This window comes from Maniola hyperantus, chromosome 9 (assembly GCF_902806685.2).
Source record: "Maniola hyperantus chromosome 9, iAphHyp1.2, whole genome shotgun sequence".
NCBI lineage: Eukaryota > Metazoa > Arthropoda > Insecta > Lepidoptera > Nymphalidae > Maniola > Maniola hyperantus.
Genome location: NC_048544.1, coordinates 7,775,124 through 7,802,444, shown reverse-complemented (window position 1 = coordinate 7,802,444; position 27,321 = coordinate 7,775,124). Strand labels below are relative to the sequence as shown.

The window sequence follows — 27,321 nt, the reverse complement described above, 5'->3', positions numbered from 1 at the left end:
AATAATGACAATGTACGCAGTGCTAGCACCAAGTTGTGATGATCATATTGCGACAATCTTGAGAGACCCAATCAGAGGAGACCGATCGTTACACTGATTTTGTAACCTAATGATGATATTCAAAAATAAAACTTGTAGTTTCGAACTAAACATAGAAACTATCTTTTACATAACAAATAATACTTTTTCGAGACCATCACACAGGTTTTAAAGCCGACTAAATTCTATACCTTATCATAGTAGCCCTAAGGTTCAAATTAACAACAATTTTCTTCTTACTGTCCGAGTTTTAGATAAAATTATTCCAATCTTAAACTGATTGAAGATAGTTTCGGAGTCCAGCTCAAATCATTTAAAATACAGACAACATAGTTTATACCTACTTAATAAAATATACAGTGAAAATCGAATATAAGTAGGCATATTGACCAATTCATATCTACACGTTATTATTGAACAATTATTTAGATGAGTTTTTTACTTTGTGTAAAATGTAATTAAAAAAAGAATAAAAAGAAATTAACAATCAGTTTTTATAAGAAAACATTCTAATCAAAAAGAAATATAGGTATACAGAATACAAATAAGCTTGTTTTTTAATTCATATTTACATGATAACATTACTTTGTATAATATAATAATATGTACTTTTCTTTTATAGTTACATGTAACACGAATTATATTCTGCGAATATTCTTTTCCGTAGGTATTGTGCAATGTGCATAGTAATTAAAAATGCTCAGATGAGAAAGATTTGCTATTTATACTCATTTAGGTAACCACTGCCCATATTATAAATGCAAAGTGTGTTTGTTTGTTGGCTTTGGTTTGTCCTTCAATCACGATGCAACGGAGCAACGTTGATTGCTTTTTTGTGTTGTTGTTGATTGACGAGCGACGTGATTTTTTGCATTAGTATATATTGATAAAAAACATGAGATAAAATAAACTATATAATCCAGTAAGTTTTGTTTAACCAATGACGCTGATTCTGTTGTTTTTCGCTAAACTAAATTTAGAGTATCTGCATTCTTTTCTTTTTAGTATTGCTAAAAAAGGACGGAACACAAATTTTACATTTAAAGACTATAAATTTTAGTGCACGCTACAAATTTAAACGATACGCTCGCGACTGGCAGCTAAAGTTACGAGGTTTGACGGCTCTAAATTAAACTTGAAACTGTCAAGCTATGTCTGTCCTTTTCATATAATATTGGTAAGAAGAGGGTGCGAATGCTCTAAAATTAAGTTGTGCTCAGAATCAGTACCAATATTAATATATTTTATTGCCTGTTACTTATTAACCTACGTATATATCTTATATTTTTCTTTACAACTTATGATTATCTAAAAGTAAATTGCACTTACAATATTTATAGTAATTATTTTAAAATTAATTATTTATTTATCTATATCTATATGGATAGATCTCTCGAATATTCTTAAACGTACCTAAATATATCGTATTGATATCCATCTAAGTACATAATATAATGGTTCTTTATTAAGTTCCTAAACTTTGTGAAATAATGGAAATTATGTTTAAACTGTTATTCTATCATAGAATGTCTGTTTTATATAATTTTTATCACTGAAACAGACTCTGCACTTTTAGCTTGGGCAAATATTGTGGTTCTTCTTTAATTATTTTTACCTGTAAAGTAATAATTGTATATTAGTTAAATAATAGAATCTATATCTAAATATATAAAATGAAAAGGTGGCTGACAGATCTATCATATCATCTATCTACGCACAGCTCAAACTACTAGATAGAGCGGGCTGAAATTTGGCATGCAGATAGCTATTATGACGTAGACATCCGTTAAGAAAAGATTTTTGAAAATTCAAACCCTAAGGGAGTAAAATAGGGGTTCGAAATTTGTGTAGTCCACGCGGACGAAGTCGCGAGAATAAGCAAGTTAGTAATAACTTTATGTTAGTATAAGTAAAGTAGTAATGTATATGTGCGAAAACTCCTACCGAACGCCACGTAATTTTGCTTAGTTCATCGGAAGAAAAATTATTAGGTTTCACTTTGCAAAAGCGTTCAATTATTATTATCGTTGTCTACCTCTACAAAGCGCAGTATAACTTTTTATTGATATTCATTTATTTTTATTTTTTCCTTACAAATGAGGAAAAATTCTTACTATACGTAACGTAACGTAACGGCCTCGTTTAGTTTAAAATCACTACGGAAGTACTTGGCTTCACCTTATACTTTTGACGAGGTCAGTAAAGCCCTAAATTAGAAATAGTAAAAATTGGCTTACCTCTTCATATTCTTGGTGCGCTGAGATGTCCAGAGGGTCTTTTAAAATCTGTAACAAACAAATATTGTTTTCTAGAGCGGAGGCCAAATTAGCAATTATTTTTTTAATAATTTACTTTTCAATTTATTTGAAAAGCGCTATACATGCCTCGACTGGGAGTGCCTTTATGGCCTCGTGTTATAGATGTCCTCGCCAAGTAATTGTAATGACTTCCTACGACAGAACCTTTTATACTCTATCCACGGAAAAAAGTTAGTATAGCACTCTCTCTGTTACATGATCCCATACAAATGACAAAGCCAAAAGTCTCAGTTAAACATTTTGAGACATCAACTTCTCACAAAATTGTTTTCAAAAATCATTCGAAATTAAATTCGAAAACATAGCTTCTTTTGTGATTGGTTGGTGTCTCAAAATGGTTAAACGCCGGTTGAGATTTTTGGGCCTGTCATTTGTATCATGGATCACGTAACAGAGAGAACGCTATACTAACTTTTTTCCGTGGATAGAGTATAAAAGATTCTGTCGTAGGAAGTCATTACAATTACTTGGCGAGGACATCTATAACACGAGGCCATAAAGGCACTCTTCGCCGTCTTACCTTGGGCGGTCGGCCGCGCCTTGGCGGGTGGAGGTGCGCGTCGTGGCGCGTGTTGGCGAGCACGCGCAGCTGGTGCGCGCGCAGCAGGTGCTCCGTGTGCTCGCGCGGCGACGACAGCCGCACGCCGCACGACGAGAACACGCACGACACTCCCCACTCTGCAACACCAAACGACAAGCCCGTTAAACGAGAGAAAAATTGCGGCCTCAAGTACAATTAGCTGGGTTTCAACCACGCACGGCAAGAGACTATGTCGTCTCCATAATTTATTGTTGTGTCGTTGTTAGAAAAGTCGTGGACGACAGTTAATCGTGCCATCCTATATGTGAAGTGTGAACACCTCCATTCAAATCTACAAGCCATGACGCTGTAAACTGCACGAATATTTATCGTCACGACAGAGTGGGAACGCGCGCAAAGGCGTGTTCGTTTCGGTGTGGTCATTCCGTGCGCTTCACTCCAACTTCCACTTTCCAAGCTTTAAAACCCTGGATCACGGATCACCGATACAAAATGGACTGTCCAGTGTAGACCCAGCTTATAATCTAAGCAGTGGTAGCTATAGGCGTCAGCGATCAGCTGAATTAAATTTAAATTTAAACCAAATCATGGCTATCTCACAGGAAATTAAACTGATTTTAGCAAGAGTACTTAGGAGTCAGTTCAGCGCTTCCTATAAGAAGGGTCCACAGTTCGGTCCCGGGCACGTACCTTTAACTTTTCAGAGTTGTGCGCGTTTTAAGCAAATAGGTAAGTAGGTATAACTTGCTTTAACGGTGAAAGAAAACTTCGTAAGGAAACTTACATGCCTGAGAGTTCTCCATAAAAGTATCGAAGGTGTAGTCTGCTACTTGCCCAGTGTGGTTGACTGTGGTCAAACTCTTCTCAATCTAAGAGGAGACCCGTGTGTAGTGAGCTGGACATGGGTTGATGATGATAATGTAGGAGTGTTAGCTTACTGTGCTCTTCGACTTGCGTCTTCTCTTTGACGGAGTGCTGCGCGACGTGGTCCTGCAGCTGCTTCTCGTTGGGCAGCGTGGCGGCGCACAGCTTGCACGTGTGCCGCACGCTCCGCACAGGGCTCTTGATGTAGTGCGCCTCTCGCCTGGTAAACATTTTTTTCTATTCAGATACAAGTTAGCCCTTGACTGCAACCTCACCTGGTGCTAAGTCATGATGAAGTCTAAAATGGAAGCGGGCTAACCTGAAAGGGCATACCCCTTTTTTATTAAACCCAACAGCAACGTGCCGGAACTCTAAATCACTTGGCAGCACGGCTTTTCCGGTAGGGTGATCCAGACCAGATCAGAAAATTAGAAATGATAAAATTCCAAACCCCTGCCAGGAATCAAACCCGGGACCTCCCGTGCTAATGAGACCACAGTGCTTACCCGCCAGGGAGGTCGTCAATGTCAAATAATAGTAAATTACCATTGACTTAAATATTACGTCATATATATCGATGTACATTACTGTACTGGCCTGATATATAGCAATTTACGGGCGAGTAATAGTGGAAAGACGAAGCGAAGCCGAGTACTTCATGTTCACAGTAATTGGGACGTTACCTAAGTCAAAAATAAATCATTTCTTAGTAATTAATCATCACTTGTACTTGCTCGCAACTCTTCAGATTGACTTTGTATAGATAGATTACCTGTGCAAGTACATATGATTTCGTTGAGAGAAGCGTTCTCCGCAGACAGTGCAGTCATAATTCGGCTCCATAGGTCGTCCGCTTATATGCCTTTTACGATGTTGATTTAGATTCGTCACCTGGAAACAATTAGTTGAATGAATGAATAAAATGAGGATGAACATTTTTGTAAGGACCCTGGCCTGATGGACCTAATGTCTACAAAGGTGGCTGATCGCACAACTCAAACGACTGGACGGATCGGGCGCTGAAATTTGACATGCAGATAGCTATTATGACGTCCACTAAGAAAGAATTTTTGAAAACGTTTGAAATTTGCGTAGTCCACGCGGACGAAGTCGCCAGCATAAGCTAGTCTTATAATATATAAACTATTGTATTAAGCTGGCTCACCTGCGCATAGGCCTTATCACAACCAGGCTCGGGACAAACAAAAGGCCTCTCACCAGTGTGAAGACGTACATGATTGTTCAAGTTTGTAACCTGAAAGTCACATACTATACATTATAATACATCATAAAACATCACTTAAACTAAAACAATACAAATACTAAGTCAATATGTTAAAACTCCATTATATTGATACTTATAATATAAATAAATAAATAAATCATTATCTTACAAATTCCACAATTGACAATCAAAAAGTACATATATATTATACAATGGTAAATGGTAACGTAATCCGCGATCACCCACACCGGGCGGGGTGATTACGTAAAACATTGCAGTAGCGACAGCAACGCGACAGCGGTAGCAATGCGACAGTTCATTTGCTGTATCTCTTCTTCTTCTTATTTTGCTTGTAGCTATTGCTGTCCCTCTCTAGCCTCTCTCACTCACACGTGACACGTGTGACGTTTGACATCAATGATCGCGAGATTTACGCCTGTCGCAAGCCTGTCGCGAGATACGTAATCACCCCGCGGGTCAATGCGGGGGCTGTGCGAGAGTGCGGGTCGTTCCCTCCCCAATTGTCATCTCGACCTGTCGCATACTTTACCCAAATTGAATAAATGATTTGATTTAATTTGTGAATATGTCTGCTAACTTTCACGGCCCATGTATTTAACCGCTTTTGACGAAAGTTGGTACTCTCTCTGTTTAGTAGGTCGTTTGTCCGTTCAGCACTCCAATCGATTTTATTCCACTTGACTTCAGCTTCGTAAATTCGCGCAACAAGAACGATATAAGCACATTTCCTACATGTTTCAACAAGGAGGTGTTGTTTAGCTTCAAAATAAACTTATCAGTACCCTCATTATAAATGCGAAAGTTTAATATTGTTTGTTTGTTGGTTTATTGGTTTGTTGGTTTGTCCTTCAATCACGTCGCAACGGTGCAACGGATTGACGTGATCATTTGTATGGGTATAGATAAAGACCTGGAGAGTGACATAGGCTACTTTTTATCCCGGAAAATCAAAGAGTTCCCACAGGATTTTTAAAAACCTAATTGCACGCGGACGAAGTGGCGGGCAAAAGCTAGTTGAAAATAATATAATATATATCCCGTTATTTCACACTACGGGATTTATATTATATTATAGTCCGGTCAATATTGGTGTTCCCAACATTTGTACCAATTTTACTCAAAAAATTGGTACCAATGTTGGAAACACCAACACAACTACAAAATAATTTATATCCTGTAGTGTGAAATAAACTTTCTAGATATTCTGTTACCTGTGTAAAGGCTTTCCCACACTCTTGGCATTTGTATGGTCGCTCATTGGTGTGAATGCGCAGATGTGCCCGCAAGTTGTTTGATTGAGAGAATGCTGTCAATAATAAAAACCGGTCAAGTACGAGTCGCACTCACACACGAAGGGTTAACCACAATAGTACAAGAAATCTCAAACCAGTATAATAAAATTTGCAAGTTAATGACAGACTGTGACGTCTATATGTGAGGTATTTTGGGAACAAATCTTTAATTTTTTGTGATCGAACCACAAATTCACAGTTTTTGGATTTTTCCTTTACTTGTGCTTATAAGACCTACCTACCTGCCAGACAGAAATTAACACAAGCAAAACGATGCAGAGGTGGTATTACCACAAGCAATCTCATACAATTTTCGTAAAAATAGTAGAACACGCACCTTAAGTTATTATAAAGCCGCGCATACGCCTGTAAGTTTTACTCACGTAAGTAGCTTACATTACATGAGCAACTTACTACAAATTTGCTAATTGTAAGCACTCTTAGTACATTTACAGTACGCGGCAGAAAATATCGGCCTTTAGAATGACATTTCGGCTTTTTCTAGCATTGTTTCTTTCACTCAAACCTATATGACGTTTTGTCGGTCTCAATGACAGAGACAAAGCTCTACAAATTCGCTATCTACCTTTATTGCAATAGGTGCAAACAAAGCGCCTCTCCGCACGGTGATTGCGCATATGATTCTGCAACTGCATGCTCTTGTTAAAATATTTGTTGCAGATTTCACAGTACAGCCCCGACTCCGACTCCTGCAACTCCTGCAACAATCAAAGTCAAAGTCAAATAATTTATTCAAAGTACACTTTTTGATTTTCGGTTGTTAGATATGTATGATATAACATAACATAACATAAACTTATAACTAAAGCTACGAGGGTTCCAAATGTGCCCAGGTCTGAGAAGAGCCCACAACAAACTCAGCCAACTGCAATCGCTATCATTATCCTTCACTAATACTTTCTACAGTAAATATTTAGTTTCGTTAGGTCAGTTGCCATACAATATTTTTTCATTACCCAAACAAAGGTCTAAAATAAATTTATCTCTCAGCAAAGTTTTTGTAAATTTCCAAAGCAATGTAGAGTTTATCCATATCTTCTCTAGGAAAATTTTTGTGAATAAAAATTACTAGCAATTTTTTTTTTTTTTTTAAAGATTATTACCCATGTTAAATGACTAATATTCCCCTTTCCTCTCCAACTAAGCGTGAAGCTTGTGCTAGGAGTAGGTACGACAATAGTGCAACGGGGTTTGAACCGTCGACCTTTCGGTTTCAGTCCACTCCTTTACCAGTTGAGCTATTGAGGCTCTCAAATTTTGATGATGCACTTCATCTGCATAAATTTAGGTTTTTTTAAAAATCATGTGGTAACTCTAATTTTCCAGGGTAAAAAGTATTCTCGAAGATGCAAGCTATCATTGTACTAAATAGATGATGGCTGCGACTTCACCCACATGCATTTAGGGGTTTAAGAGTACTGTGAGACCTCAACAAAACTATGACCCTATTATGTGTTATAGTTATTTAATAGATGATAGATTTACCTCATCTTTTAGTGAAGCCTGCAACTGTTCCTCTGTTTCTTCCTGATTGTTGTCACCTATTGTAACTTCAGGCACTAGGGGTTGGCATTTGAAGCAAGCATAGACCCCATCCTTACCAGTTTCAAATAATTGCTGAAGGAAAAAATATATTAAAAAAGGCGATACCTTAATGAATCTCTACATTACATATGTATGATGTAATACTAATATTCAGTTCCATATTTATATTTTTACTTAAATAATTTCCACAGAAAAGTGCTAACAATGATAGATTCACTTGGTGATTGAAAGCACTTGAAATAGTTTATTTGAAAGAAATCTAAGTAGGTAAAACTTTTAATATTAAGTACCTTTATCAAATCATTAAACTTAATTTATAGATAGCTGTTAAAAGAAAGCTAGAATCAGAAATATTTAAAACTTAAAAAGATTTTTTTTATAAAAATTCAGAAACAATTTTGGTAAATGTTAGCATGATAACTTTAATTTTTTGTAAAGGACCTGGAGGAGTAACGGAGCCGGTGTTCGCGTATTAAATTTCGAATACTATTTAAAAAAACTGTACCAATTTATAAAAGTATTACGATGAGATATTGAAACAGAAAGCTAGCATTCGAATCGGTACTGGCTAACAGAAAAAAATAAACACGAGCGTTTTTTATACAGCGCAGAGCCAGACAGTAAAAAAACAGACCGACGTCGAGGGAAGTAAAAAAAAATAACGCGGGCAGGTTTCGAATGCAGGTTTTTTTATTACAACTGCAAGAAGGTGCTACATTTTTTAACACTGTAGAGGGACAGAACTCAAAATTGTTCAAATATAACACTTTTAAGCTTTAACTTCGTAAAATTTCAACATCTAGCGTTATTTTTATAACAATCTCACTAAAGAAAACAAAAAAATATTGACCGTATAATACAAAACAACCATTTATACCAACACCACAAGGTACTTACGTCTGCAGAATTTAGACAGATCCCACATTTATCCATTGTTTTTACACAACTTTTCAATTTTAAATAAAAACAAGAGTATTTCTGTAAATATCCAGTATTTTTCTCATTATACGACAGCTCGTCAGTAGAAGACAGGTAGAAGGAAGCGGGGTGGGGCACAGTGGGGTAGGCACACAGAGTATTAAACTCAGTAAGTACAGAACATCTACGTCAAAAGTACTCTGTGTGAGGCGGCCAATCTGTGGTCCAGAGCATGGCCGGGGCGACCAGTGCCGCAGGCCGGTCCATAGAGAAGGATTGGGCCGGTCGATGCCCGACGGCTTGACAGGGCACGTCAATCACTCTGGCCTCTAATTGGTTAAAATCTTAATTCTGTGGCTAACACGATTGCGCTATTGGTCAAAATGCATGCTACAGCCATAGAAGCAACTGAGATTATCTCAGACTAATTCTTAATCTGAGGAGATTATAATGATCACATTTAAATGATCATAACTTTCGTGTAACTTTCGCAATCAATCTAGACCTGTCGAGCATTTATTTTCATTCTGATTCATTCATCATACCAATCGATTGTCCAAAGCATCACGAAGGCAGATTGTTTACCCAACGGCGGTGAAGTCCAAAGGAGGGTTATGTGTTTGACCTGTGGGTATTATGACGTACAGTGCGACAAGGCTCTCTTGGCACTTGAATGACATTGACAGGGGGGCGCTGTTTGAGAACAAAGGCTTAGAATATTCAAACAAGAACAAAGGGGACACTTGAAGGCAACGTTAGTTCCAATTTTCGCCACCCACCAAGACAACCTTGTCGCACTGTATGCCCGTTCCTATGTCCACTTGTTATACTGATCGGCTCAACCGATTTTGATAAATGATACATCACTAGTTTGTTTTGATGACGCGAGTGTCACTACGAAGCTAAAATTCTTAAAAAATCAAAATGTTCCATTTACTTTAATTGTAACACGTGATTTAATCTTCCAGCACCAGACACTAACTAATAATTAAAAAATAAAATTGAAGTTTTAACTGTTTGAACGGGCCAAACTATGCTATAAGTATGTATATGTATACGTATGGTAAGTATGTATACGTACATAGTATACGGGCATACCATAGTATATGTATGGTATGCCCGTTCCTATGTCCACTTGTTATACTGATCGGCTCAACCGATTTTGATAAATGATACCTACATCACTAGTTTGTTTTGATGACGCGAGTGTCACTACGAAGCTAAAATTCTTAAAAAATCAAAATGTTCCATTTACTTTAATTGTAACACGTGATTTAATTTTCCAGCACCAGACACTAACTAATAATTAAAAAATAAAATTGAAGTTTTAACTGTTTGAACGGGCCAATCTTCTGAACGGCTGAACCTGGCTGAACCTATTTCGACGGGGCTTTCACAGATAAGTAGAGGATTAACCAAGGAGTAACATAGCCTATTTTTTAACCGACTTTGAAAAAAGGAGTTGTGTTTTTTACCTAACTAGGTAGGTATGTAGTTACACAGAAATTTCCGAGATTTCCGATTTTTTTAATCGATAGGGAATCATTGTCCCATAAAAAAATTGGATTCCAACTCTTCAATCCTGATGCTGCAGGGAACCTGACCACCAAAACTGATGGGATTTAGAAACTGTCGATTATAAATTAATATTGAAGGCACCTACCAAGTAAAGACGATAAATCGTTAAACTCGAGGACCCAACTCCTCGTGCTGTTAGGAATGGCATTCCTAAATCGTGATCATCGATTAATATAATGTAAATCAGAATCGATTGGAACATATCATTTTCATAATCGATTTTTGATAATCGATTTATTTTGCACGTCCTTACTCCAGTTCAATCAGCGTGATAAGAAAATTATTATTTTTAACTCTTGAGTCATGTATTTTTCTCATTGTTTATTTGTTTTCTATGAAGTACAATACCTATAATAATTCCTTTAGCTCATAATTTAAAAGTGCTATTTACAAACTTTTCTTATATTTGACATGTGATTCGAAAGTGCCGTTTTCTAACAAATCCTTGAACTTGGCAAGAGTTTTATTAAAAATTAATTATGTCTGATAAACCAGTGGTAGCTAGTGGCAATCAGCCTATAGTGAAGATAGGTCACTATACATTAGGGGCTACTCTAGGAGTTGGAACATTCGGAAAAGTCAAGATAGGAGAGCATCAATTAACCAAGCATAAAGTTGCTGTAAAAATTCTTAACAGACAGAAGATCAAATCTCTCGATGTCGTTGGAAAGATCAGACGTGAAATACAAAATCTCAAGCTATTTAGACATCCCCATATTATTAAATTGTATCAGGTAAGTGAAATAATACTTGATTATTGTTCACTAGGTGATGCCCACGACTTCGTCCGCGTGAGTTTCGGTTTTTAAAGTTCCCGTGGGAACTCTTTGATTTAAAGAAAAAAAGGGGTAAAAAGTAACCTATGTCCTTCCCCGGGATGAAAGCTATCTCCGTGCCTAATTTTGTCAAAATCCGTTAAACAGCTGGACTGTGAAAAGCTAAGCAGACAGACACACTTTTGCATTTATAATATTAGTATGGATTACAGAGTTGACAGGTAACAATGACAAATGAGTATAATACATCGATATAAATGACAAGATACGCCCAAGCAAACAAAATTTTTCACAGTTTTGGAGCCAAATAAATCAGCGCCACCTCTTAGATACTAAAGAACGACCCATTTGAAATCCAGACGTCATGTGCCATTTTGTTTGTTCAATGGCCCTTTCCATATGAAGTAATATATATAAGTCAATGGTATCATATCAGTAAGACACAACACTAATAAGAAAAGTAACCATATTTTATTGTCAACCACTAATACTTAGATTTAACACCAAATAAAACCCTGCAGCTACTTAAATAACATCAAGACAAGTCAAGCCTGGTAGTAATTATGCCCAGGGCTTCATTGGTGCTGGTTCTATTGTTGATCGGCTATTGATTTTCTAAATTTCTACTGTAGATTTTCTCTAAAAACTTATTTGTTTAGTATGGCTACACAGCTGCTCAGTGGCATACAGCTTGTACCTATTTAGTGAAAAAAATTAAAGTTTTCATAAGCATTTTCATTAAATTTGCCTATTACAGGTAATTTCAACCCCAACAGACATATTCATGATTATGGAATATGTATCTGGAGGTGAACTCTTCGACTACATCGTGAAACGCGGTAAACTTCAAGAGCATGAAGCGCGGCGCTTTTTCCAACAAATCATATCAGGTGTTGACTATTGCCACAGACACATGATAGTGCACAGAGACCTGAAACCTGAGAATCTGTTGCTGGATCACAATATGCATGTCAAAATAGCCGACTTTGGTTTATCTAATATGATGATGGATGGAGAATTTCTAAGGACATCTTGTGGTTCGCCCAACTATGCTGCACCTGAGGTAAGCTCTAAGTGCATATTCAACATCATCATGATCAACCCATAGCCGGCTCCACCCATAGCCACAATACAGAGCACAGGTCTCCTGTCATAGTGTGAAGGGTTTAGATTAGACCATAGTCTGCACACTGACCCCATGCAGATTGGCAGACTTCACACACATGGAGAACTCTCAGGTTTCAGTGCATAATTCACGTGCATATTAATTCATATAAATTAATTCATCACTTTTATTTAATTATACAAGAATTTAATTTTCCATGGCTTCGTCTGTGTTGGCTTTTGTCGACACACGTGCGGCGTTTTTCGGACTGTTTTTCTTGTTAAAAAATAGCCAGTTTTTGAGTTTTAATTAGTGTTTTTTGGTGGTGGGACTAACTCGGTGCGATGGGAATGGAGGTGGACCCACCTCCGGAGCCCCCGGACCCTGATGGGTCGCGGAACGGAGACGCGTGTGACGCTTCTCGACAGGCGGCTTCCTCTCGGAAGCGACCTGTCGATATCGATGAGCCTGCCGCAGAAGGCGGAAAAAGAACGGTGTTGAATCCTCCCCATGCAGCTGTGCATTCTGTATACACCCATCCCTCATTTTCTGAAGGCCCTAAAGGTTACAGTGGGGATGACAAAGGTCCCTTCATAGTCCACGTCTCGAAGGAGGTCTCGGACCCATCCGCAGCCACATCAATTAGAGCATTGCAGTTTGGCCAGTTTCTGCACCATAACAAGTTCAGTCACATCATTAAAGACGGCGTTAAAAGTGTTGGCCGCAATAGAGTCAGCGTAGAGTTCTCAACCGCGTTAGCAGCCAATGACTTCCTAGCAAGCCAGATCTTGACGTTGGCAAAGTATAAGGCCAACATTCCAACATTCAATATCACTCGGATGGGTCTAGTGCGGGGTGTTCCTATAGACTGGTCTATGGGGGACTTCGTCGAATCCCTTGAACTACCGATTGGCTGTGGCGAGGTTTTAAAAGCCCGCCGCCTGAACCGTAAAAATACCATTGAAGGTCGTGTTGAATGGGTGCCCACCCAGTCGGTGGTTGTAACCTTTAGAGGCCAGACGCTCCCCTCAAGAATTTTCTCCTTTTACACGTCCCTCCCTGTTGAGTCTTACAAATTCCCGACCATTCAGTGCCTAAATTGTTGCCGTTTTGGCCACATTAAATCACAGTGTAGGTCTAAGCCAAGGTGTTACAGGTGTGCCCAGCCCCATACAGGTGAGTCCTGCGATGTTTCGAAGGAAAAGGCTACCTGCTTGCATTGCTCAGGTAGCCATTTCGCGTCAGATAAGGACTGTCCAGAGTTTTCCCGACAGGAAAGCATTAAGCTTGTCATGTCTCAAGACAACATTTCGTATATAGAGGCATCTGCGCGTTTCCCCCCAGTCCGTAGGTCATATGCTGAGATGACTAGGGAGTTGTTCTCAACTCCTACATTCTCTCCCCGTCCTCCCCATCCTACAAACTCATCTCGTCCCAATGTTACTCCTAAAAAATCATACCGGGAAACAATTATTCGTTCTCCTCGTCCCCGTGCCCCCTTACCGAAGGGCTACAATAAACAGGCACATGAATCAATTATTAACAACCCATCTTCCTCCCTACCCAATGGCTGTGCTCTTGGCAACAGCCAACCCGACTTTCCGCTATCCCAAGGAAAAATGTTAGAAGACCTTACCGCATTGCTCCTAAGCATCGTTGCTCCATGCAGCGAACTCCCATTACCGCCCAACGTTGCCCAAAACCTATCCCGTCTCTTTAATATTTTAAACAATGGCCCCAACAGTTCTACTTCAATGGAATTGTAAAAGCATCCGTTCCAAAAAACAAGACCTTATATCCTTAATTAACCTGCATAGTCCTGTCATGGTTGCCATCTCGGAGACATGGCTGAGGCCTGGAGCCCGATTTCGGGTCCCTGGTTTCTTCTGTTTGCGGGATGACAGGGATGACGGCTATGCAGGTAGTGCCTTATTCATTCGGCACAATCTTCCCTTTTCTTCAATTCCTATCCCCTCTCACAGTAATCAGATTAATGCTGTTGCTGTGAGAGCTGTAAATATTTCCTTCCTCTCTTTGTATATCCCTCACCCAACCCCCTCCCTGATTCCAGAAATTGAAAGTATCCTTTCCTCTCTCCCCAGTCCGACTGTGATTATGGGTGACTTTAACACCCACCACACTTTGTGGGGGTGTTATAACTGTGACGGGTTCGCTCCGTCGTTGGTTGACATTTTTGAGGATATGAACCTTTGTATCCTGAATGATGGCTCCCCGACTCGCAGAGTTTACCCCAATCAGAACCCAAAATCTGCAGTAGATCTATCTCTTTCTTCAACTTCTCTTGCATCTCAGCTATCCTGGCAAACTCTTCCTAGTACCTATGGTAGCGACCACTTCCCTATCATCCTAACTATGAATAATAGAACAATTCCTTCCCCCAACCCTAACCCCTTGTTAAAATATAAATTGCACAAAGCAGATTGGTCCCGCTATGCTCAAACCGTGGATGACCTGATGGACTCTCTACCTGATCTTCCGTGTGATGGTGACCTCTTGATTTACTATGATCACTTCGTCAAATCTCTTATTTCTTCGGCCGACTCCAATATTCCCCGTAAAAATCCTTCTGTCTCAAATCATTTGCCTTCCCCTCCCTGGTGGGATGAGGAATGCAAAGATTTGTTCAAGCAGAGAGTGGCAGCAGAGAAAGAGTACTCAGATCATATGACAGAAGAAAATTTTATTAAATATAAGCGTATTGATGCCAAAACAAAAAGAATGGTTTCAAAAAAGAAAAAGTTTGGCTGGACTAAGTTCTGCGAATCACTTAACCCTAGATCTCCCTCTTCGATTGTTTGGTTAAACATCTACTCCGATCCAAGCTCCAACGATCCCTCTGAATGGCTTAGTACTTTTGCTGACAAACTTGCTCCTCCGTCTGTTCCCCATCAGGACGAATTCCCTGTTTTTACACCAGCACCCATTATGGGCGAAATGGATGCCCCCTTTTCCTTCTCAGAGCTTCAGATTGCTCTCGGTGGGCTAAAAGACTCAACCCCAGGGGAAGATGGTGTGCCCTACTCTTTTTTGGTAAATTTAAATGAAAACTCTAAACATCGCTATCTAAATTTAATTAACGGTTTTTTTGAAAAAGGAATAATCCCAGATTCCTGGAAGTCCCAAATAGTGATCCCACTTCTTAAGCCTGGGAAAAAAGCTTCAGACCCTAATTCATACAGGCCTATTGCACTGTCGTCCACATTAGCGAAGGTTACGGAGGTCCTCCTTAAAAACCGATTGGAATGGATAATGGAAAGCAGAGGAATACTGGCCCCTTCGCAGTTTGGTTTCCGCAAGGGTCTCAGTACAGCAGACAGCCTCAGTATACTCACTACAGACATTCGAACTGCCTTTGGTAAGGGTGAATACCTTGTGGGTGTCTTTCTCGATGTAGCTTCTGCATATGATAATGTACTTCTTCCGTTGCTCAGGCAAAAGCTGCACCAGCTGAGTGTACCGCCGAGGATATCACATTTCATATGTAACCTGCTTGCTGGTAGGTCAGTTGTGGTAAAACACCAGTCATCCACTCTCCCCCCCAGACTAGTCTGGAAAGGTCTTCCCCAAGGCTCTGTTCTCAGTCCTCTGCTATACAGCATATATACCCAAGATCTAGAAATGTCTGTAAATAATTTTTGTAACATCTTGCAGTATGCTGACGATATCGTCCTCTATCATAGCTCAGGCTCTGTAGAGGAAATATCCCAATGTCTTAACTCTGCTTTGTATTATCTAGGGCAGTGGCTCTCTGACCACGGCCTATCTTTGTCAGTGGCTAAATGCCAAGCAGTCGTGTTTACGAGGAAGCGATCTATCCCTAACTTTAACTTTTATTATGAGGGTCAACTCATCAACTTGGTAGATAAGGCAAAGTTCCTTGGAGTTATTCTCGATTACAGACTGAACGGATTGGCTCATACCGAATATATAATTAATAAATGTGAAAAGGGCATCAATGTTCTACGTGCGGTGGCGGGAGTTTGGTGGGGTGCTCATCCCTACTCCCTCAAACTCTTATATAATGCTTTGGTTCGTAGCCACATTGATTACTGCTCATTTGTATTAGACCCCTTAAATAAAACTGTGTCTGAGAAGTTGAATAAAATTCAGTACCGTTGCCTCAGAATCATTCTGGGTGCAATGAAGTCTTCCCCCACTAACGCTCTACAGGTTGAATGTGTTGATCCTCCTTTACATCTCCGACGGCAATACCTATGTGACCGCTTTGTCAGCAAAATGTTACAGCTTTCCTCTCACCCATTGTGGACCAAATTGGACCAGTTATCACAAGTCCTTAGCACACGCAATCCTTCCTCCTACCTATTGGATAGTTTCCGTAAGTTTACCAATCTCCCTCATCCCTTGTTATCTTTATCAAAAAATCCTCTATTCTCCACATCATATGAAGCCCTGGTATTCAATCCCTCTGTGGTTACTGATCTTGGTTTGGTCAAAGGTGCCCCTGATACTAACTCAAAATTTCAAAGCTTAGTTCATCAAAATTGGTCAAATCATCTTCTTATCTACACCGATGCTTCAAAAATGTCCACAGAAAGTTGTGTCGGTGCAGCCTGCTGGGTGCCCAGGTTTAAAATAATTCTACAATTCCAATGCCCTCCTGAGTCTTCGGTGTTTACAGGAGAGGCCATTGCCTTATTAGAAGCAATCCTGTTTACCCGCTCCCATAACATGAAACAAACTGTTATTTTTACTGACTCTCTTAGTTGCTTGTTATCCATTAAGGAAAACCCATTCAGGAGTAAATCAAGATTTCCCATTATTCTACAGATTAGGGAAGCTCTGTTCTCCTGTCATCAAAATGGAATAGCTTTAACACTTGTCTGGATTCCAGGTCACTCTGGCATTGCAGGCAACGAAACGGCTGACTCTTGCGCTAAATCTGCTGTACAAACGGGTTCCCATGAACATTTTAAAACCATTTCCCAAGATCTGAGTGCATTATCTAAAACATATCTGGACAAGTCCTGGAACACATACTGGAATGAATCAAAATCGGTTAAAGGTAAATTCTATGCCTCAGTTCAACCGGATATTCCAAGGCGCCCATGGTTCTTCTCCCATAGATACGCAGACAGGTGGGTTACCTCCACGATATGTCGCTTACGCCTTGGTCATTCCTGCACACCTGTCCATCTGCACAAGATCAGAGTTAGAGATCACTCCCTGTGTGAATGTGGCTTAGACGAAGGTACTATTTCCCATATATTCTTTTCTTGTCCTAAACTTCTTCACCCCCTCTATGATGTCCTTCCTCCAAAATTTCCCCGTCCAGTAAATGTTGAGTGTTTGTTAATGTCTGTTTTTAGTCCTTACTGTAAATTCTTATGTAAATATGTCAAATATAATAATATTAAGCTGTAAATATTTATGTAATATAGTGTGTATTTTGTGTACCTAATAATTGTGTTGTTCCAGGCCTGAAACTAACCCTATACAATAATATATTATTCTTTGAAAAAACCTGCTACTTATAAATTATCCAAATTAATAGATAGTCTTCTTCCCAGCTATCACCAACCATTCGTATCGTGTCTCTTCAATTCCACACGACATTGGCGAAGTAAATTGCGCCCGCTTGGTGCAGCCGCGCGCCATTAAAAAAAAAAAAAAAAAAAAAAAAATTTTCCATATGAAAAATAAACTTAAAATTCAATATATTACGGCATTCATTGCGGGCCATCTATTTTACTCTGGCCATTGAATCTATAATATTATAAGGCTTTATTATCATAAACATGAAGTTTTTTTGGCTATATTTTTGTATGAAGGAGAGTAAAAATTGACTTTTTGTATTCTTCTAAATTGCCTCCAATCTGTTTTTGGTAAATAGTCATTTTTCATATTTTTTGTATCTGATTATAATTTTCTAAAGTTTATAAGTGAGCGATCATACCCTTACCTACCTTATTGTCTATTTCAATTTTCAACATTTGTCAATGTGACATGACATTACTATAAGAAGACCTTTTTTAATTTTAGAAACCTTTTCATGTAAATTATAGCAAAAATAGTAATATTTTCAATCCTTTATAGGTTATTTCAGGAAAATTATATGCTGGCCCTGAAGTGGATGTGTGGTCCTGTGGTGTGATCCTCTACGCCCTTCTTTGTGGAACTCTGCCCTTCGATGATGAACATGTGCCAACATTGTTCAGAAAAATCAAATCGGGAATATTCCCAATACCAGAATACCTGAACAAAAGTGTTGTCAGTCTCCTGTGCAACATGCTTCAAGTGGACCCAATGAAGAGAGCTACAATAGAAGATGTTAAAAAACATGAATGGTTTCAAAAAGATTTGCCGAGATATTTGTTCCCGTCGCCAGTGGAACAGGTGGTAATTTCAATTATTGAGTTCTACTAACTGTGCTGAAAAGTTTTGAGGTTAACAGTGGTAACTAACATTTTATTTATTCTTGAATGATAAAGCCCAGGGGAGATGTTGTATATTTACTGAACTGAACTGGCAACATGTCCTATCTCAAATTTTTGATGATTTCACTTTATGGTATTTTGTACCCTGCATTGTCACAATTCAAGACAGTTATCTAGTAGTTTGGTACCAAAATTTCAAAAAGCATATATGCTAGCAAGGCTCCTGTACCCGTAGTACAAGATTTTACGTCTCAAGAAACGAAACCAAATTCGAGAGTCGAAATACTTCCGCGTTACAGTAAAATGGACCTAAACAGCCTTGAATTGAAGTCAAATATTCAATGCCACTGATTTTAATTTCGCAATGTTTCCGCTTGGAGCGCTGGCTGTAGAAGTGTAGACAAACTTGAGCTTTAAAAAAAGGCAGTTAATATCCAGTTCACTGTAACGCGGAAGTATTTCGACTCTCGAATTTGGTTTGGTTTGGTCAGACGTAAAATCTTGTACTACGGGTACTGTAGTATGCAACAGGGCAATCAGGGTGGGAACACCCCTCAAACCCGCACAGCCCCTGCACTAACCCGATGCGGACGAGCGCGGGCGCTGTGCGGGTGGGCGGGGCGTCCCCGCGCCTCATACTCCGATTGACATGTTGACCTGTCGCATACACTGGCAGTCCTGGGAAGTTGTTAAAATTGAGTTGTAGAGTAGTTGCCAGTTCACATTCGATATTTTAGATGGTTAATGGTTTTTAGTTACATACCTATTATATCATGCTTGCTGAGGTTTCACAGGTTATGATTGAATATTTGCATTGTTTTATCCAATTTTATTTAGTTGCTTGGTTGAGATTAGAGACTTTCTTTTGAACTGTTATTTGAATATTTGTTTGCATGATTTTAGGGGTATGTATTTTGTTTCTTGGACTAGATAAGAAAACACATGTACATAATTTGTTTAAACATTTATTGATTCGGTAATTGATTGGGTAACTCAAGAGTTAGGTCGTTTTTTGTAGTTATTTTCGTATTCGTATATTTTCGTATTTGTCTAGGTTCATTCATTCCATTGTTAGGAGTCTGTGCCAAAATGTTAAAAACTAGCTTATTCCTTTAGGGGTGGAATTTTCAAAAATCCTTTCTTAGCGGATGACTACGTCATAATAGCTATATGCTATGCCAAATTTCAGCCCCATCCATCAAGTAGTGTTCGCTGTGCGTTGATAGATCAGTCAGTCAGTTTTCATTTATTTATATTAAAAAAGAAACCCATCTACTTTTCCATCTGTCTGTCAGTCACACCTACTTATTTCAGTAACATTGAATCAAAATATATTTATAGCTAAGATATTACAATTTAGCAGACTCGATTTCCCTTTCGTAGTTTACTGTTTAGATGCGTTATAATGATAGTATTTCTGTTATATTGGAAAAATCTCTTCTGTTATATTACAGAAACTCAGTGAGTATTGAGAGACTCTGGGATCTCTTATTTTGCATATCCACTATATTTGCGTCAACCTTCTTCAACACATCTGCAACTGCTCCAATGCAAATGGTGCACACGTATCGACAAGAAACCGTTACCGGATGCGCTTATCACAGCGTGCGTGCTACCTTGCTCGTACACTATGCGGCAGAAAGTAATGTACATCGACCTTTAGAACGAGATAGCAGATGTAGAGCATTGTCTCTGTCATTGCGACCAACAAACGTCATATAGTAATGTACATTACTTTCAGACGCCTAATAGTCGGACAACCCCGATCACCAAGCTTAGGCAGTTGCATTGCATAAAAGTCAGCCCACGCCCGTTCGGTACCCTCATTCCGCACATTTTCTAGATAACGTGAATTTTAGTCCATCAATCACAACAAGGCATTCTCCCTTGTCCCCCGCCAACACTTTATGCAAAACCTTGTATATGCGTACTCTTAAGGTTGAATTCTCTGCGCTCGTACGAAAGTCGTGCCGCCGAGTGATTTAGCGTTCTGGTACGATGCCTTGTAGAAACCAAAAGGGAGTGGGTTTAACCTTTTAGGTCAAAACAAAATTCCGCAATCTATTTTGGACTTGCCTTTATACAAGTTTAAAATAAACTATTAAATGTAGGTATCATTTCTTGCTGGTACTTCTAAGGCATTCCGAACCAAATGAAACCGACCCAAACGAAAATGATGTCGTAAATTCCATAGCCTTTTATTTTGTTATTTCGTTTCGTAATAATTATCTTTTTAACAGCAAATCCAACAATACTGATTCCTCTTTGTTAATGTGGCAACTGCGCGATGACGCTCTCAGTGATCAGCGTTTACGCAGCGCTCGCAGCGTCGAACATCTGTGCTGGAGCTATGCTAGTGTAAAGGAGCTCTTATTGGAGCAGTTGCCGATACATGGGACACAGCAGATGCGCAGATTAAAAAACAATATGTAACAATAAGTGCTTCGTTAACGTAGATAGAATAATGGGTAGATGTAAGTACTGTGTAACCGCGTATGAGATAGCGATAGCACGACGTAACGATGAATAACACGACAATTATTACCATTGTTTAGTAAATATTTGTATTAAACGTTTTTTATGTGAAAACAAGTAAATAACTCATGAGAAATACAATTACGCCACGAATTCTCAAAGTTTGTTTTGCAACTTCTTGTATGTATTCTTGAAAAAAACCAGTTGCACGATAAGGGACAAAAAATAGGTTAGCTGCGTCTCTGTTTATCACATTAGTAACTTTATCTGTGCTCTCTTTTTAGTGCGAATGAGAAAGCAAACGTTCCTGCATCTACCTTTATTACTCTATCTACATTCGTTAACAAATTATTATGGGTACTTTGATTTTTGTGTTCATAAGGTGTTAAAACTATATTGCTAATGACAGGACAGCAGTGTTATCGACACGGAGGCTATAGCGGAGGTGTGCGACAAGTTCGGCGTGCGCGAGCACGAGGTGCACAATGCGCTGCTGAGCGGCGACCCGCACGACCAGCTCGCCATTGCGTACCACCTCGTCATAGACAACAAGAGGATCGCCGACGAGGCCGCCAAGGCTGAGATCAAAGACTTCTATGTGGCAAGTGAGTCGTAGGGCAACAGCGGACGTATGCGACGAGTTCTGAACGACGCCCCGCACGACCAGCTCGCCATTGCGTACCACCTCGCCATAGACAACAAGAGGATCGCCGACGAGGCCGCCAAGGCTGAGATCAAAGACTTCTACGTGGCAAGTGAGTCGTAGGGCAACAGCGGACGTATGCGACGAGTTCTGAACGGCGCCCCGCACGACCAGCTTGCCATTGCGTACCACCTCGCCATAGACAACAAGAGGATCGCCGACGAGGCCGCCAAGGCTGAGATCAAAGACTTCTACGTGGCAAGTGAGTCGTAGGGCAACAGCGGACGTATGCGACGAGTTCTGAACGGCGCCCCGCACGACCAGCTCGCCATTGCGTACCACCTCGCCATAGACAACAAGAGGATCGCCGACGAGGCCGCCAAGGCTGAGATCAAAGACTTCTATACGTGGCAAGTGAGTCGTAGGGCAACAGCGGACGTATGCGACGAGTTCTGAACGGCGCCCCGCACGACCAGCTCGCCATTGCGTACCACCTCGCCATAGACAACAAGAGGATCGCCGACGAGGCCGCCAAGGCTGAGATCAAAGACTTCTATACGTGGCAAGTGAGTCGTAGGGCAACAGCGGACGTATGCGACGAGTTCTGAACGGCGCCCCGCACGACCAGCTCGCCATTGCGTACCACCTCGCCATAGACAACAAGAGGATCGCCGACGATGCCGCCAAGGCTGAGATCAAAGACTTCTATGCGGCAAGTGAGTTGTAGGGCAACAGCGGAACAACGGAGGTATGCGACGAGTTTTGAACGGCGCCCCGCACGACCAGCTCGCCATGGCGTACGACCTCGTCATAGACAACAAGAGGATCGCCGACAATCATAGAGGTATCTTATAGGCATCTTAGTAATCGCACCAATACTAATTTCGAAATTTAGAGATTTCAACTTTAGGTCATAAAACGACCTTGGACGACAATCTTCATCGACTTTTTACAAACAAGGAACAAAGGAACTTTGTATTAAAATTATATAAATATATAATTTTTCGAGGTAGATGCATCCGACGATTTGAAAGTACTTGTGAAAGTTTACTTGAATAAAAAAAATTATTTGCTGTTGATAATATTTGGTAAGTACTAATAAATAAATAAAAAGGAGACATTTCCAACCACCGCACTCCGCAGGCAATTCCCCGCCGGCGATCACCGAGAGCGGCCGGCCGCACCCGGAGCGCATCGCGCCGCTGCGCGACAAGTCCGCGCAACCTGCGCAACCCGCACAAGACAAGCAGAAGGGCACGCCAGTCAAACGGTCAGTAACACAAAACGTCTCAGAAGAACAAGCAAAAAATATTTTTTTTTCTGTTCTGTTCTACCGTTTCTACCATTTCTTATTACATACCAAAGTTTGGGACCACATTATTGGCTTATATTATAATAAAAATGGAAAAATAAATGTTACATCTAATAGTTTACAAAATAGCAATAATAATAATATTTTATTTTTTTACATTTTTACAAATCACTTGATATCTCCGAAACTAGAAACGGCCATAAGATACCTTTATCCATGGACTGACACATAACCTAACGTCATAACGTCAGGTACCTTATGTTACACGCAACTATTGCTGATAAAGCTATACAGGTTGTAACCAAAACGCTAGCAAAAACTTAGCGTTATTGTTGTACTACCTAAATACAATCTAATACCAATAATTATTTGCCTCATTCCGTAGTTTTAGTGATTTAATATCTATCAAACCCTCGCGCAAAACTCGGGTCAATGCGCCGCCTACGACGCAGCATTGACTCCGAGTGGCCTAGTTGGTAATACACTGCTTCCAAAAATACTGTAACATTTCACGTGAGCTATAATGCTCGGAGTTTCTCTATCTGATCAAATCAGAAATGAGGAGATCCTCCAGAGATTCGGAAAACCGACAGTCTCAAGGTACTGGAATAGCGACCTCGCACCGGAAGACGCAGCGTTGGAAGCCCCCCACTATCAGACGAGTCGCAGGGAGCCGCTGGATCAGGCGGCGCAAGACCGTGGCGTGTGAAAGTCCTAACAAAAAACCTATGTCCAGCAGTGGACGTCCATCGGTTGATGATGATGATGATGAATAATCCAAATAAAATTAAAAGCTGTTTGTAATACATAAATAATTAATTATTTGCAGGGCCAAGTGGCACTTAGGCATCAGATCCCAGAGCAAGCCGAACGATATAATGCTGGAAGTATTCCGCGCTATGAAGGTGCTGGACTACGAGTGGAAAGTGATCAACCCGTACCACGTCAGGTATTTATGATATACTTCATTTTCAGTAAAGAACAGGGGGGGGGGGGGGGTTGGTAATCGTTAGCTAATTCTGAATTTGTTCTTGATTACAATAACGATGAATACGTTATTCTTACACAATTGGGGGACAGATTTGACTCAACAACAACAACTCACACTCGAGGCGCAGAGACGGGTTGCGTGTTAAGAACTTACGAGACGGTCAAGCACGTTGATTTCACGTTGAGTCAAACATTTACGTGCTTGACGCGATTTTATATTTTTGCTTGACGCGACGTTCGGACAGTGTTCGAGAAATGAGAAAAATGCCGTTTGCTTGACGTCAAGCCGCTCTCGTCTTGGAAGCTCTTTAGAAAATGTTTCTTTCAACAAGTTTCACTTTCAGAGTCCGGACTTTGAACAAGATGACCCAAAAACACGTCAAAATGTCGCTGCAGTTGTATCAAGTTGACTACAAGTCATATCTACTCGACTTTAAGTCGCTCTCGGGGGAAAAGGAGGAACCAGACGACGAGACGGGCTGCCCGAGCCCGCTGGTCTCCCCCCTCCCGCCCCCACCGCCCGTGGCCCCCAACCAGCCGCAGGGCCACCACACGATGGAGTTCTTCGAAATGTGCGCCGCTTTGATTATACAGCTCGCACGATAGTTGCAATATATAAATCAAATAAAGGGCATTGAACCTAGTTGGTATACCTATTTAAGCCCGCCATTATTACAACCTTGTTGTTATAATGTATAAAACATGTGTTAATCGATAGAAGTGATTACAATCAAAAAGTGTTCAGTAATGAAATGTTGTTAGTGATATACTTTTACGTATGTTCAAAATTATTAACGTTTTATTTTTCAAGCGATTAAACTCTATTCTCAGAAAGTATATCACTTACGACATTTTATCGCTGAATGCTTTTGACTGTAATAACTTACTCCGTTGATTTTTTCCGAATGGCGGGACTTGTACGTATGTCAGGTTCCATATAAAATGTTCAAACCCTTTTCCTATCCCTATGCACTTAGGCTGAAATCTATAGAACACACTAAGGGTGACCAATCAACACTGACCTATTCTCCGCTGTGCTGTGCAATGCCCTATCGCTCCTCTTAGAATCTAAGAGGAACGATAGGGGCTTTTTTTATATCTTTATTATAATCTAAGACTTAGATTATAATAAAGATATTAAAAAACCCTGCTGCGCTGCGTTTTATACGACTGTGCTGTGTTATCACGCGCTACGTGGTGGCTCGTACGTCGCTCGTCGCTCGCCGAGTTAGGCTTTGACTTCACGACACGCGAAAGCAATGATGATGTCTAGGTTGGGGCGCGCTTGCCTAGAAGATGCCTTTTCACTCTTGCCTAGATGTTATTTAGGTTAAACGTGGCACTTGAGCTGCGCTGCGCGACAAATAGTACACGACAGGTTGAAATGATAATCGGGGACGCCTGGCACACCCGCACCTCACCCGCGCTCGCCTGCACCAATCGGGGGCTGTGCGGGGCGTTCCCCCCCCCCAACCATGCCATCTCGACCTGTCGCGTACGATAGTTTATATGAAACAAGGCGCTGCCGCGTCGCGCAGCGCAAATGCATTTGGACTTTGGACCGTTATTATACATTTAGGAGGGTACTTACATTTTTTTACACAAATGACCAGTAGCGTGCGATCGGGCAAATTAGCAATCATTTTTAGATACTTAGTAAAGGAGAACTGAAAAAAGTTACTTTGATGATAGTAAAATCTGCCTTCATTTTGCCTACCTCCAATGCACATGGGGATCCACACTGCTAATTTATCCCGACTGGTGGCGCATGAACGAACCGGCTCCTATAGGGCTATACTGAGCTGTCAAACGCCATAATGTTAACTGTACGAGCTTTCAGCATCTACGCCTTTAAAAAATTCACGACGCAATTGTATATTGTATCAACAAGCAATGGGGCTGATTCTCTTGTACACAATCTCTAAACTAAATTAACAGGTCTAAATCTAGTGCTATTCTTTTCCGCAAGCAAAATTATGACAGGGATAGCAATAGATTTAGAGATTTTTACAACTGAATTAGCCACAATGCTTGTTGATACAATATAATAAAACAAGGCGCTGCCGCGTCGCGCAGCGCAAATGCATTTGGACTTTGGACCGTTATTATACATTTAGGAGGGTACTTACATTTTTTTACACAAATGACCAGTAGCGTGCGATCGGGCAAATTAGCAATCATTTTTAGATACTTAGTAAAGGAGAACTGAAAAAAGTTACTTTGATGATAGTAAAATCTGCCTTCATTTTGCCTACCTCCAATGCACATGGGGATCCACACTGCTAATTTATCCCGACTGGTGGCGCATGAACGAACCGGCTCCTATAGGGCTATACTGAGCTGTCAAACGCCATAATGTTAACTGTACGAGCTTTCAGCATCTACGCCTTTAAAAAATTCACGACGCAATTGTATATTGTATCAACAAGCAATGGGGCTGATTCTCTTGTACACAATCTCTAAACTAAATTAACAGGTCTAAATCTAGTGCTATTCTTTTCCGCAAGCAAAATTATGACAGGGATAGCAATAGATTTAGAGATTTTTACAACTGAATTAGCCACAATGTTGATTCTAATTTGACATTCGCCGGACCTCGTATGGCGTCCACTGAGATCAGTTGAATCCATCATGTGGATCATCAGCATGTGGATCCCCATTAGAGGAATAAGCACAGAGGTATATTTGATTTTACATATTTCAATAATATTATCGCATAATGCAAAATATATTTTATTAGGATTGAATATGTGATATCCCACAATCGCTTTCAAGTTTGCTACAATTTCAGCGTCGCCTTAAATTAAATGTTAGGTATATATTTCTGAATACTTAAGTATCATTTTGTACTGCTTGTACTATTGTTTATACTAGAATTGCTCCAATGTTCATAATAACGAATATATGTATAGAAATTCCCCATGATTAAATTATTGGATTCTTGAAAATATTTTGTATATTAGAGAGAAATAGTAAATTAAATTTATCGTAATATTTATTTTCATAATTAATTTTAAGATAGGTTTTGTGTTTTTGACTAATAATATTAATCATAATACCTACTGCAGGCTAGTTGTTTCTTATGATAAAGTTAGTTATTTATAAATTAAAATTGTTATTCTAGTATTGTATAGGTATTCAAATAGATTAATAAATAAACAATTATTGTAAATAATTAGGTCATTCGGGATCGATACATAAGTGCTGTTTGTGTAATCAAAGAAATATTATAGTGCCTTTTG

At 39.8% G+C, this 27,321-nt stretch overlaps 2 protein-coding genes across 3 annotated transcripts; one reads left to right on the top strand and one right to left on the bottom strand.

Moving 5' to 3' along the window:
- Nucleotides 1–24: 24 nt before the first annotated feature.
- Nucleotides 25–8,920, bottom strand: LOC117985437 (zinc finger protein OZF-like). The gene is made up of 10 exons (XM_034972156.2): nucleotides 8,764–8,920; nucleotides 7,807–7,938; nucleotides 6,887–7,019; nucleotides 6,220–6,314; nucleotides 4,928–5,017; nucleotides 4,535–4,653; nucleotides 3,837–3,982; nucleotides 2,878–3,035; nucleotides 2,277–2,324; nucleotides 25–1,654 (listed from the first exon to the last, which is right to left on the bottom strand). The coding sequence occupies exons 1-10, from the start codon at nucleotides 8,797–8,799 to the stop codon at nucleotides 1,589–1,591; spliced, it is 1,023 nt and encodes a 340-aa protein (XP_034828047.1). The 5' UTR covers nucleotides 8,800–8,920; the 3' UTR covers nucleotides 25–1,588.
- A 1,696-nt stretch (nucleotides 8,921–10,616) lies between these two features.
- AMPKalpha (AMP-activated protein kinase alpha subunit) lies at nucleotides 10,617–26,103 on the top strand. Of its 2 annotated transcripts, none has more exons than XM_034972151.2 (7): nucleotides 10,617–11,096; nucleotides 11,896–12,201; nucleotides 18,319–18,618; nucleotides 21,544–21,739; nucleotides 22,921–23,047; nucleotides 23,919–24,038; nucleotides 24,424–26,103. In XM_034972151.2, the coding sequence occupies exons 1-7, from the start codon at nucleotides 10,842–10,844 to the stop codon at nucleotides 24,683–24,685; spliced, it is 1,566 nt and encodes a 521-aa protein (XP_034828042.1). In that variant the 5' UTR covers nucleotides 10,617–10,841; the 3' UTR covers nucleotides 24,686–26,103. The 2 variants fall into 2 exon arrangements, with proteins under 2 accessions (XP_034828042.1, XP_034828041.1); XM_034972150.2 differs by having other exon boundaries at nucleotides 18,319–18,621.
- The last annotated feature ends 1,218 nt before the right edge of the window (nucleotides 26,104–27,321 follow it).

Bases quoted from the DNA above. Each gene is read 5' to 3' on its own strand.
- LOC117985437 (XM_034972156.2), bottom strand. From the start codon at position 8,799: ATGGATAAATGTGGGATCTGTCTAAATTCTGCAGAC. The intron at 7,939-8,763 runs GTAAGTACCTTG...TTTTTCCTTCAG, and splicing joins TCTGTCTAAATTCTGCAGAC to CAATTATTTGAAACTGGTAA. The intron at 5,018-6,219 runs GTAACAGAATAT...TGTGACTTTCAG, and splicing joins GTGGGAAAGCCTTTACACAG to GTTACAAACTTGAACAATCA.
- AMPKalpha (XM_034972150.2), top strand. From the start codon at position 10,842: ATGTCTGATAAACCAGTGGTAGCTAGTGGCAATCAGCCTATAGTGAAG. The intron at 12,202-18,318 runs GTAAGCTCTAAG...AATCCTTTATAG, and splicing joins CCAACTATGCTGCACCTGAG to GTTATTTCAGGAAAATTATA. The intron at 23,048-23,918 runs GTCAGTAACACA...AATTATTTGCAG, and splicing joins AAGGGCACGCCAGTCAAACG to GGCCAAGTGGCACTTAGGCA.